The sequence below is a fragment of the Ursus maritimus genome, unplaced genomic scaffold, assembly GCF_017311325.1.
Source record: "Ursus maritimus isolate PB19 unplaced genomic scaffold, ASM1731132v1 scaffold_2, whole genome shotgun sequence".
Taxonomy (NCBI): domain Eukaryota; kingdom Metazoa; phylum Chordata; class Mammalia; order Carnivora; family Ursidae; genus Ursus; species Ursus maritimus.
The window spans coordinates 97,304,043-97,317,420 of record NW_024424452.1 but is presented as its reverse complement, the minus strand read 5'-3'; the positions used below and the strand labels follow the sequence as shown (position 1 = coordinate 97,317,420).

General features: G+C 35.4%; 1 protein-coding gene across 1 annotated transcript in view; it reads left to right on the top strand.

Annotated features, from left to right (window-relative positions):
• The window catches only part of ASPM (assembly factor for spindle microtubules), a 62,714-nt gene that overhangs the window by 20,677 nt on the left and 28,659 nt on the right, over nucleotides 1-13,378 (top strand). Inside the window, exons 8-16 of the mRNA XM_008685169.2 lie at nucleotides 2,924-3,065; nucleotides 3,633-3,763; nucleotides 4,266-4,441; nucleotides 7,107-7,252; nucleotides 7,341-7,426; nucleotides 7,850-8,071; nucleotides 9,179-9,386; nucleotides 9,480-9,622; nucleotides 9,722-9,850. Coding sequence (XP_008683391.2) covers nucleotides 2,924-3,065; nucleotides 3,633-3,763; nucleotides 4,266-4,441; nucleotides 7,107-7,252; nucleotides 7,341-7,426; nucleotides 7,850-8,071; nucleotides 9,179-9,386; nucleotides 9,480-9,622; nucleotides 9,722-9,850 — 1,383 coding nt within the window. The remainder of the gene's footprint in view (nucleotides 1-2,923; nucleotides 3,066-3,632; nucleotides 3,764-4,265; nucleotides 4,442-7,106; nucleotides 7,253-7,340; nucleotides 7,427-7,849; nucleotides 8,072-9,178; nucleotides 9,387-9,479; nucleotides 9,623-9,721; nucleotides 9,851-13,378) is intronic.

Sequence of the window (13,378 nt, the reverse complement as noted above, 5' to 3'; positions counted from 1 at the left end):
ACCGCAGCTTAGATTTTAAGTGACATACATGCTATATGCCAATTATTAGTCAGGATTGGAATCTATACCCATCTGATGCCAAAGCCTGAACTTGTAACCATTTTGATGCAACACTTTTTTTTTTAATTGAAAATTTCCCTTTATTTTTTTTATTTTTATAATAATTTTTTATTATATTATGTTAGTCACCATACAGTACATCCCTAGTTTTTGATGTAAAGTTCCATGATTCATTGTTTGCGTATAACTAACACAGTGCACCATGCAATACGTGCCCTCCTTAATACCCATCACCGGACTATCCCATTCCCCTACCCCCCTCCCCTCTGCAGCCCTCAGTTTGTTTCTCAGAGTCCACAGTCTCTCATGGTTCATTCCCCCTTCTGTTTACCCCCTCTTTCTTCTTCTCTTTCTTCTCCTACTGATCTTCCTACTTCTTATGTTCCATAAATGAGTGAAACCATATGATAATTGTCTTTCTCTGCTTGACTTATTTCACTTAGCATTATCTCCTCCAGTCCCATCCATGTTGCTGCAAATGTTGTAAAATCATTCTTTTTGATGGCTGAGTAATATTCCATTGTATATATGGACCACATCTTCTTAATCCAGTCATCTGTTGAAGGGCATCTCAGCTCCTTCCACAATTTAGCTATTGTGGACAATGCTGCTATGAACATTGGGGTGCATATGGCCCTTCTCTTCACTACATCTGTATCTTTGGGGTAAATACCCAGTAGTGCAATGGCTGGATCATAGGGTAGCTCTGTTTTTAACTTTTTAAGGGACCTCCACACTGTTTTCCAAAGAGGCTGTACCAACTTGCATTCCCACCAACAGTGTAAGAGGATTCCCCTTTCTCCACATCCTCTCCAACATTTGTTGTTTCCTGCCTTGTCAATTTTTGCCGTTCTAACTGGTGTAAAGTGGTATCTCAATGTGGTTTTGATTTGAATTTCCCTGATGGCCAATGATGTTGAACATTTTTTTATGTGTCTGTTAGCCATTTGTATGTCTTCATTGGAAAAGTGTCTGTTCATATATTCTGCCCATTTTTTGATTTGATTATTTGTTTCCCGTGTATTGAGTTTGAGAAGTTCTTTGTAGATCTTGGATACTAATCTTCTATCTGTAGTGTCATTTGCAAATATCTTCTCCCATTTCTTGGGCTGCCTCTTAGTTTTTTTGATGCAACACTTCTTATAAAAATGTCATCAAATTTGAGTTTTTCACTTGGTGCATGGCTCAATAATACTTAGAATTTTAAAACTGAGTGAAAAAGACATTAGTAGTTGACTATTAAAAATATGATTCTATTTTTAAAATGCTCTGTGTTTCCAGTTTTCTTTCATTTTTTACTGGTATACCTTTACATTTTCTTGAGGCTTTTTGCCATTGTCATGTGGGATAGTCTTTTCTTTAGTTTATTCCAGGTGTTAGAATAGAATGATCTTTGGGACTGAAAGGAATTGTTAACAATAATTTGGCTTTTATTTATCAAGAAATTGAGGCCCAAAGAGAGCAAATGATAAGCTTACTGTGGTCACACAGTTTGATAGTATTATTGTTAAGTTTTCTTATTTCAATTTAATATGCTTTTGTTAATCAGAAAATTACATATCAACTGGCTCTGCTTTCATATGTTAAGTAATTCTAGAACCTTAATTGGAGTAGAACCCCTCTATTTGGGCCGAGTTAAAAAGCAAGAGAGTTAAGTAGAAACTTGTAATGCCTCTTAAAACTTCTGCTTAGGAGCACCTGGGTGGTTTAGTTGTTTAAGTGTCTGCTTTCGGCTCAGGTCATGATCCCACGGTCCTGGAATCAAGTCCCACTTCGGGCTCCCTACTCAGCGGGGGTCTGCTTTTCCCCCTGCCTCCCTGGTTCGTGCTGTCTCTCTTGCTCACTCTCTCAAATAAATAAATAAAATCTTTAAAAATAAATAAATAAAAAATAAAACTTCTGCTTTGATGTAGTATGTGTTCCTTCCATCCATACTCCACTTGCCAGAGCACATTATCTGGCCAAACACAGATGAGGTAGGAATATTATTCTCCCACAAGAGACACAGCAAGTCCATGTCCGTTGGTGGGAATGTATAATCCTTTTAGATGGAAAGGAGGGATAAGTCACTGTGAACACCTAAGGTTCTGGTAGTCGGCATGACCTTTGAGGATTTTAAGAAAACATCAAAGGCAAAAAAAATAAGTAAATAAAGGTAAAGTTTTTTCTGTTTTGGCATATATTTTCCATGCTTTTATCTCTATGATTGGTCAATGTAAGGTTATAAGATATATTTTGATATGGTTTTAGTTTTTTCTAATTGCTTTAAAAATAATAAGCATGTTGATGTTAAATTAATTTCATATTTAAACCAACTATGTTATACACAACTAATGAATCATTGAACGCTACCTCAAAAACTAATGATGTGCTATATGGTGGCTAACTGAACATAATAAAAAAAATCAATTATAAACAGATCAGAATTCCCAAATTATTATCTTAGATTATTTTCAGATGGGTTTCCACCTGTTAACTATTAGAAAATTTTGAATATTTAAGTTTCTGTTGTACCTTCATTATATACTTAGTAGGATAATTAAAATTGAATTTGAACAACATGCCTACATTTGATAGTTCTTTAATTTAAAGGAAAAAATTAAAATGCAAATATGGTTTGTCAGATGATTTTTAAGAATTTATCTTAGTCCTGAGCTTTTGCCTTTTTTTATTGCACACCATATACACTAAAGAATGCATAAAGCATATGCAGTTTAAAAAGGTTATTTAGCAAACATCCATGTTATTTCCATACTACTTAGAAAATAGAACATTGCCAAGTTCTTAGAAGATTGTAGTCTGCTCTCCCCCTGTTGTATCCCTTTGCTCCTTAAAGGTCACATAGTCTTCATTTTAATTTCAGACAATTTTTGGAGAACTCCTGTCTTTGGAAGACAACAGTGATGTCATGGGGTTGGCTGTGTTTATTCTGAATCGCTTACTTTGGAATCCTGATATAGCCGCTGAGTATAGACACCCCACTGTTCCTCATCTGTATAGAGATGGTGAGTAGTTCTGCCTCCACTGCATTCTTTCCACACTATGCATAAGCGGCTTTTTCTTATTCTTTCTGGTCTCTGTTTAAATTTTACCTTCTTACAGATGCCAGTATAAATAGTTCCTCTCTCCACTATCCCCCCTTTACACCCATCATTCCCCATCACTTCCTCCATCACTGTAATTGTTTTTACCTTTTTGATGTCTCTACCCACCCTCTCCTCACAAGTTGGCTGTACGCCCTCTGGAGATCATATTTGTTTTAGCTTGTTGCTGTAAACGTGGCGTCTAGGATGCCACCTGCGTGGAGTAGGTGCTCATTAAATATTTGTTACATGAGACAGACTGAATCACTTGTTATCTCTGTGCCTCTGCTTCCTCCTCCATGAGCTGGAAATATTAGAAACATAGAGTTTTATGAGAATTGCATGAATTCATACATTTAAGCACTAAGAAAGAAATAGTGTTCTATTTGGGCTTACTATTATTTTTCTTTATTAGTAAGTTATCATATTTTAAGGTGAAACTTGTCTTTCACAGATTAACTTGCTATGCTTTTTGTACTTTTACTTAAGGTCATGAAGAAGCTTTGTCTAAGTTTACATTGAAAAAGTTATTGCTGTTGGTTTGTTTCCTTGATTATGCCAAAATATCCAAACTTATTGATCATGACCCTTGTCTCTTCTGTAAAGATGCTGAATTCAAGGTATAGTTTTCATTTTCTCTTTTGTATTTCACATTTAAGACTTTTACTTGTTTTTATTGTATATTTTCTCTTTAAAAACTTCTAAGTTTCCCAAAGAAGAGTACTCTGGAATGGAATAGGGTAGGGATACCTATCTAGTCCATCTTATTAGTAGTTCTAACCCTGCCTAACTTACTGGTTGACCTTTCACCGGCAAACAACACTATTAAGTTTTGTTGATTTGAGAATTCTGAGGAATTAACTCAGGGGGGAGATTTCTTTCCTAATTTAGCATATTATTAAATGAATACTAATTTTTGGAGTCTGTTATTAATTATGAGCAATTTTTTAAAAGACCTTAAATTGGAAATAGATGTACATTATTACCATATAATATGAAACTGACTTTTTTATGCTACTAGTAATTTTACTTCATTTCAATATGCACAGAATAAGAATTTGTTGCTATGGTTAACAAAATTATAATCTTGGGATTTAATATGTGCAACTTGTTTCTCCACAGACTAGTAAAGACATTCTTCTGGCTTTTTCACGAGACTTCCTAAGCGGTGAAGGTGACCTCTCCCGTCACCTTAGCTTATTGGGATTACCTGTTAACCATGTTCAGACACCATTTGATGAATTTGATTTTGCTGTTACAAATCTTGCTGTCGACTTGCAATGTGGAGTGCGTCTTGTGTAAGTATAAGAAATAGAATTATTTTGCTTAATGGGATAGACTAAAATTTTCTGGAAAACACTCTTTTCTGTATTTACGTAGTCTTTCTTGCTCTTTCTTTTTTTTAATTAATTTATTTTAGAGAGAGAGAGAGAGTTGGGGGAGGGGCTAAGGAAGAGGGAGAGAATCCTCATGCAGACTCTTTGCTGAGCACATAACCCAACATGGGGCTCAATCCCACAACCCTGAGATCATGACCTGAGCCGAAATCAAGAGTCAGATACTTAACCAACTGAGCCACTCAGGCGCCCCTCTTTCTTGCTCTTTCATGTAATGCAATAAATTTTTTTTAGGGTAAAAAAAGATAGGGATAAGTATCTGCAATACTTTTGTAAAATGATGTCAATTTTAGGTCCAGAAACCTTGTCTCCTATACACATTTTTTTTCAAGCCAACGGGGACAATGGTCTGTGAGTAGAAACCACTGATGCCCCAGAATAGAAGTTGGGACAAGCATGGAACTAATTAAAATATCAAACATTTAAGTAACACATATGTTGGCAGGGTTTCATAAGTACTATTATTACTTGGGACCAATTCTAGTAGTATTATTAACCTCGTTTTACACAGGGGGAAAAGTAAGCTGGAGAGGCAACAGAGCATGACCAAGTTTTATACCATGGTATGGGGACATAAACTCAGGATGTCTGGCTTCAAATCATACAATATTTCTCAGTAACACACTAGACTCCTCAAAATTGGCTTTTGTTTGAGTCCAGTGAATTACCAGTTCCTGCTTTGGTGGAGTGACCATGAGCGCAGTACTGCAGTTGGCCTCTTCAGGATATCTGCATGGGAGACATTTGTCTTGTTTCTAGGAAACTCTCCAATTTATATTACATTTGACATTTGTGAGGAAGGGATCTCTGGATCTTTATGAATCCCTAGTTCTTCAAAAACAACAAACATGTCACCTGCTTCCCTGCTAAATTAAATTTCCATCAACATTCTTTTCTGATTACATGTTCTCACAACAAGGTAATAGTCTTTTGAACTTTACTGTAGCTATTTTTCACTTGAGCAATTTCCATATAGGCTAGAGCATTTGCTGAAAATATTTCACATGTTATTTTTCTATTTATTTAATTTGTTCATTTCATAAATCCAAGCTGTTATATCTGTTTTCTGGCCAATAGGAATTCACGTTTTTAGACTTTCTCCACTTTCCAGGAGGGACATGATGGGTTTTATGTTCAGTGCTATTTTCCACAATGGAAGACATTTTTTAGGCTTTTACGAGAGTTACTAAGGGCTTAGCAGTGTTGGATGTTGATGCTTTTTAATTGGTTAGGAATTCTAACTAATTAAGAGACTTGATTTTGCATACCAGATTTCTACTTTCTTCAGTGTCAGCAAAATGATCATGGATCTTCAAGGTCACTTGCATGGTTAACCCACTAACGCCATAGGTAATGGGTCGGCCTACTGTTACAGAAATACTTCATATGTCGATTGGGTGGTTACCCTAGAATGATCTTACGTTACTTTCTAACCTTTAGAAATTATGGTTATATAAACAGTTCTGCCAAATTTTAGTTCTATAAACAGTTCTGCCAAATTTTGGCTATCTACAATAATCCATTGGTGCTTACTTTTTCTGTAGAAATATTGCTTATTGTCTAGTAGTTAAATACTAGTGACCTAGATGATATTAGGGGTTTGAATTTAAGTTGTAATATATATGTCTTTTTAAGTAGGCACTCAAGTATTTTGACAGTAATCTGGCATAGATATAACAGAACGGCTTTCGAATCTGATAAAACTGAGTTTTAGTTCCTATTACTAACGGTGTGACTATAGGCAGTTTACTAACTTTCTTTGGGCTTTAGTTTCTTCATCTGCATAATAATGGGATAATAATGCCTGGTTGTGGGACTTGCTATGAGGACTAAAATAGAAAAGAAAGCACTTGCTTGATGTGTATAATAAAGTAAGTAGCTCCTCCATAAATATGCTTTCTCCCTTCCTTTCCCTTTCTTTTTTACTATAGAACTCTGTTATTTTGTTCATGTGTGCATTTATGTATCTCATCTTTTTTCTTACATTCTGTTCGTAGACCCCAAACCGCAGGCTTAAAATGAGAAATGACTTTTATCTGCCAGTTGTGGAACAACAGTTTTCAGTTAGTTTTTTGGTATCTTTCTCACCGAAAATTCTTTAAATTAGGGGGATTTGTGTGGGTGATAACTGTATTTAAATAAAGTTCATCTTGCATTTTTTGTTTATTTTTTGAAGCTTTTTTTTTTCTATTTTGATATGTTAGTCACCATACAGTACATCCTTAGTTTTTGATGTAGTGTTCCATGATTCATTGTTTGCGTATAACACCCAGTGCTCCATGCAATACGTGCCCTCCTTACTACCCATCACCGGGCTAGCCCATCTCCCCTCCAGCCTCCCCTCTAAAACCCTCAGTTTGTTTGTTTTTTAAAGGAAAGTTAAGTTTATTTCTTCACATGATAAGAACAATCATACATTGACAGATTCTTAGTGTCTCAGTGTGGGAGGGTAAAGGCAGGATATTTATGATATTTTTGGGTCTGGTTTGAGCCCCACCTTTTGATGCAAGGAGCTTTTCATATGTTTTTATATGACAGTGTCATCTGAAAATTCCTTTATTGTTAGGCGAATCATGGAACTTCTCACACGGGACTGGAATCTCTCAACGAAACTCAGGATTCCTGCAATAAGTCGTCTTCAGAAGATGCACAATGTTGACATTGTTCTTCAAATTCTTAGAGCACGAGGAATTCAATTAAATGATGAGCATGGTAAAAATTGAGTAAAGATAAAAATTTCTTCTCACCAAAAATTGATATTTATGTGTATTGTGCTAACAGACTGTCTTATCATTTACAGGAAATACAATCCTATCTAAGGATATTGTGGATAGGCACAGAGAAAAAACTCTTGCATTACTTTGGAAAATAGCATTTGCTTTTCAGGTATTGTACATTTGGTAAATTTTACACTTTTTACCAATTTTTAGCATTGATTTATAAAAGCTTTTTTCATCAAATAGACTAAGAATAACTTACTTACTGGAGTTTTATTCTGTCCCAGGAACTGGGATAATTCTTTTATATATACTCCAATTTAATCCTCACAACACCCCTGTAAGGTAGGTGTTATCACTGCTTCATAGGTAAGGAAACTGAAGCTAGAAGTTATAGCATTGATAGGAAGCAGCGATGAGATTAGAACCCAGGCTTGTGTGACCCCAAATCTTACACATGACACACTATCCTCTGCATGAACTACGTTTGCCTTAAAAAAAAAAGAAGAAGAAGACAACGACTAACTTCTATGGGCTAAAAATTATATATGAAAACCATAAAGAAATGTGTCCTTTTGTGTGTGTGTTTCAGGTGGATATTTCTCTTAATTCAGATCAGTTAAAAGAAGAAATTGACTTTTTAAAACACGCACAGAGTATGAAGAAAACAACGTCTGCACAATCATGCCGTTCTGATGCTATTATCAGTAAGAAAAAAGACAAAAGAAATAGTGGTTCCTTTGAACAATATAGTGAAAGCATAAAGCTGTTGATGGAGTGGGTAAATGCTGTTTGTGCTTTCTATAATAAAAAGGTAAGTTTCTTTGTTTGTTTTTTTTTAGCTCACTATCTTTAAGTACATTTTGGTTAAAGTCAAACTTTATTCATAAAATAAAATATTTTATTGCATTTCTTTAATAGTGTAGTTTATATATAAGCAAACTTCTCCTCAAATAAGTGAGGGCGTTTTCACATACTGTATTTAATCTAATATGTCACCAATTGTATAATGCACAATTTTGTATGTATTACTAAGAAAAAATGCCCTAGTCAGGAGTCTCAGTAGGAGACATTGGTACGGAACTGGGGCACCTAAGGATCACACACTTATTTTAAAGGTAAATGCAAATAAACCCACCATGAAGAAGGGGACAAGAGAGAACCTGACCAGTGGGTACAAGAAGGAGGAAAAAAATCTAAGTTGAGTGTTCTGTAATCACTTGTTAGATTGATACTGTATTTCTGTATGAATTGTAACTTTAAATGTAAATATGTGAAAATGAATAAAATGTCTGGTAGAGAATAACTTCTTGAAGCCAGAAAAATGATAGAGTACCTGTTACTGAATATAGTGAACTGTTAACACCTTGAACAATATGGTTAGTGGAAAATTTGTCAGATATATGGATAATCTTCTACATTTTCACTAAATACTAGAGAGCTACTGAAGGCTCTAGGGGAGATATGTTCCGTACCTTTCTCTTAACTTCTGGTGTTTCTGGCAATCCTTGGCATTCTTTGGCTTAGATACCTTACTCCAATCTCTGCCTCTGTCTTCACATCTTCCTGTGTGTCTGTCTCTGTGTCTCTCTCCATATATGGATACCAGACAGTGGATTAAGAATCTACACTACTCCACTATGAAAATTAAACCTGCAATGGCCTTATATCCAAATAATGTGATATTTTGAGGTTCTAGGAAGGACATGAATTTTTTGAGGGAAAGCACAATAATCAAATTCTATTTTTGAAAGAGTATTTTATATTTGAGAATTTGGCTATAAATATGGTATTGTCCTAAGTTCTATTAGCCACTAATGTGATCTTCATAGCTATTAAAAGGAAATATGGAATACAAAACCATTTATATCTATATTATTGTCTAAATACAGTTGATCATTTTTCTGCTATTTCCAATCAGGTGGAGAATTTTACAGTGTCTTTCTCAGATGGCCGTGTATTATGTTACCTGATCCATCACTACCATCCTTACTATGTGCCTTTTGATGCTATATGTCAGCGTACTACTCAAACTGTAGAATGCACACAGACTGGTTCGGTGGTGTTGAATTCATCATCTGACTCTGATGGAAGTTCTCTGGATTTGTCTCTCAAAGCATTTGATCATGGTTAGTCCCTTTTGGCCGATTAACTTTTCAGGTTTTTTCTTTGTCACATCAGATTTTTGAATGGAGCTAATCTCTTTTTTATTTGCATAGTAGAAAACACTTCAGAACTATACAAAGAACTTCTAGAAAATGAAAAGAAAAACTTTCAGTTGGTTAGGTCTGCCATTAGAGACCTTGGTGGAATACCTGCTATGATTAATCATTCAGATATGTCCAATACAATTCCTGATGAAAAGGTAAGAGTTTCTTGACTAATAACCAGAGTCTCAGAAGGGGACAGTAAGATGCGTATTCTCTGTCAAACTTCTGTTTTCCTCTCTTCTGTTTTCTCTTAGGTGGTTATCACTTATTTGTCATTTCTCTGTGCAAGGCTTTTGGATCTTTGTAAAGAAGCAAGAGCTGCTAGACTTATACAAACAACTTGGAGGAAATACAGACTAAAAACAGATCTAAAACGCCATCAGGTACTCCCCCAAGATGAAAACACTACAATGTGAATTGCTCTTCACAAAATACCAGTTGATTGATTCTTGATATGATTTTTACATTTTACTGATGTATGAAGTTATTGACATAGTTTTAATAATTGTGTGTGTTTTGAGTTAGAGGTGGGTATTTCTCCCTAACTCTGATGTTTCCTTCACTGGATGTGTCTTCCAACCACTGTTCTCTCGCTTGCTCTAGGGCAAGTAGTATAACTTGCCCCTTTTGTAAATTTGTAAAAGTCAACTAAGGATATCTGACTCAGCTCTTTTCTTCTTTGTGGAATCTAACCTGTCTCTGGGAGCAGTTTTCCATGAATTTTTCATGTGGTGTTCTGGGAGGCTTGATCTTGGTGCTGGAGTGCCCCTTGGGTCTGGGTGTCAGTGTCTGATTTTGCAGTTCAGTTAGCCAGCTCATTTTGTCTGTCATGAAACTGGTTTCCAGTGTATCCTTTATTAGTTTAAAAGTGGAATTTGCTTCCTATTGTTTTGTTTCTCAAAATGTTTGGGACCTGGGCACAAGGATTGTGATATTTATTGTTTCCCTTTGTGACCCCAACAGTACAAAATTTTATGTTTAATGTAAGCATTTTTTTGAATTCTGAGAAAAATGTAATTTTTAATCATCTGTGAAATGGTCTCCTTGATTAAGTTGAACAAATATTTTAATCCTTTTTCTCCCTACCCCTTCCACTAATGATTCTATATTCATTTATTTGGAAAATCAAACAAAATAAGCACCCATGCTTGATAAATTTATCAGGTATTTCAGAAGTACTTTCCACCTCATACTGCTCCTCAATTTTGAGTTACTGAGCATTTGTGGTAAAGTTCTTAATAACTCTATAAAACAGCTACATTTTGGCAACTCTTAAACATACCATGTATTTTGTCATAGTTTATCACACTTGGAAATAAAACTAATTGAAATAATTTGCTCTTACCCCACTCAAACTCTTGACAGTAACTTTTGGGAAATAGGCAGTGGCTTATACTCACAAATGGTCTTTTCTGCTAACATATTATTCTTTGTGCCTTCTTTGCCCCTTATCTTCTCAGAATCTGCCTTTTTGCCCACATATCCCTTAGAGGATAACTTTGTACTTCTGGAAGCTTGTAGGAGAATTGCTTCAGGAGAGTCTTCAGCAAATAATTTTTCCTGGCCGGTCCTCAAATTATTTCACTAATTCTGTTTATATGAGAGATTAAGTGAGAGATTTAAAATCCCATGAAACATATTTATCAGAATTGAGGGGGGTTGGTAAATGAAATCTGCTTTATTTTCTGCTCAAGATGATCTTATACTGATAAGATATAAACTAGAAAGATTTCTTATTAGCTCTTTGCTGGTGAGATCCCTTTCCCTGATTTAGGAAGTGGAAATTTTTCCAGATCTAGGTAGTAGAAATTTCCCTGTTTTTTGAAGACCACTGTTTCTCTTCTTTCTCCAGGTGACCATGCTTCCTCTCATACTATTCCACTAACATCCAGTTATGTCTTTTCATTTGCTGTTTGTAACGTTAAGCAGTAGGTTCCTTGTATATTCTCGTAGAAATATTATAAGCTAATAAAAATATAAATATTACCTTGAGATAGCTAATTTTTCAGGTGTTATATTTTACTTTCATGTCATTGTTATAATTCATATAAACTATCCATTGAGAATAGACTGTCTCGAGTTCTTGTAGTGACAAGTGAAAATTGCCTGATGGGCCAATTACCTAAGGAATGAAGCAGGATTATTCAATGGTACCCTGACACATTCTACCTTTTAGTTCTTCCTGTCAAAGAGTGGGCATAAACTGTAAAGCGAAATAAATCCCTGTATTTGGCCCATGTGCAAGGTAAAATAAAACAAGCTTGTAACAGGTTGGCTTAGCACCAGTATAGGATTAAAAATGATGACATGCAGGGCGCCTGGGTGGCACAGCGGTTGGGCGCCTGCCTTCGGTTCAGGGTGTGATCCCGGCGTTGTGGGATCGAGCCCCACATCAGGCTCCTCCGCTATGAGCCTGCTTCTTCCTCTCCCACTCCCCCTGTTTGTGTTCCCTCTCTCGCTGGCTGTCTCTATCTCTGTCAAATAAATAAATAAATAAATCTTTAAAAAAAAAAATGATGACATGCAGTCTAATTTAGAGAAGAAACAGTGACTTCCAGCACTGGAATTTTTACCATCAGTTTATGTACGTTTTCAAGCAGTTGCTAGTTTTTGTAGTACATTTGCCTACTAGGATTTGCTTTCCATCTGTGGCTTCGCTAAGGTCACATAAAATTGTTCCATTTTAGTATACTTGAGATTGAGATGGTCTACAAACGGGAAAGTGTCAATTTACCTTAGCCTTACTGTATCTAGGAGTGCCCCTTGCCCTTAGAACTTTTTACTTAAAAAAAGGAAATGCTTTTTTTTCTTTACCCAGTTTTTGTTTAATTGTGGTAAAGAACACATATCATAAAATTTACCATCTTAACTCTTTTTAAGTGTACTGTTCAGTAGTGTTAAGTATATTTACATCACTATGAAACAAATCTTCAGAAATTTTTTAACTTGCAAAACTGAAATTGTGCTTCTTAATAAGTCCTCATTTCCCCCTCCCCCTAGCCCTGGTAACCACCATTCTACTTTCTATTTCTATGAATTCGACCATTTTAAATACCTCATATAAGTGAAATCATGCAGTATTTGTCCTTTTGTGACTGGATTATTTCCGTTAGCATATGTCCTCAAGGTTCATCCATGTTGTAGCCTGTGGAAGAATTTCCTTCATGTTTAAGTCGGCATACTATTCTGTTGTATGTATACAGCACATTTAGTTTATCCATTCATCTTGTTGGCATTTAGGTTGTCCCCACCTATGGGTAGGTTCTTGTGAATAATGCTGCTATGAATGGGTGTATCTCTTTGAGACTGTGCTTTCAGTTCATTTGAATATATATCCAGAAGTGGGATTGCTGGATCATACACGGTAGTTTCATTTTTTAATTTTTTTGAGGACCTGCCATACTACTTTCCGTACTGGTCATTGTGCGTCGCATTTTACAATCCCACCAGTAGTGCACAAGGATTCCAACTTCTCCACATCCCTGCCAATACTTGTTAATAGGGCAGAGATATCGCATTGTGGTTTTGATTTGTATTTCTCGGACAATTAGCATTGTTGAGCATCTTTTCATTTGTGTGTTAGCCATTTGTATGTCATCTTTGGAAATGTCTATTCCTTTGTTCATTTTTAGTTCAGGTTATTTGATTTTTTTTATTGTTGAGTTGTAGGTGTTCTTTATATATTCTAGATACAAGTCCCTTATTAGATATATGATTTGCAAATATTTTTTTTCTCATTCTGTAGTTTAAGTTTTCACTTTGTTAATTGTGTCCTTTGCTGAACAAATTTTTTTTAAGTTTTTGATGTAATCCCGTTTGTCTATTTGCTTTTGTTGCTTGTGCTTTTGGTGTCATCCAATAGATCATTGGCTAAATATGAAATTTTTCTCTATGTTTTCTATAAGTAGTTT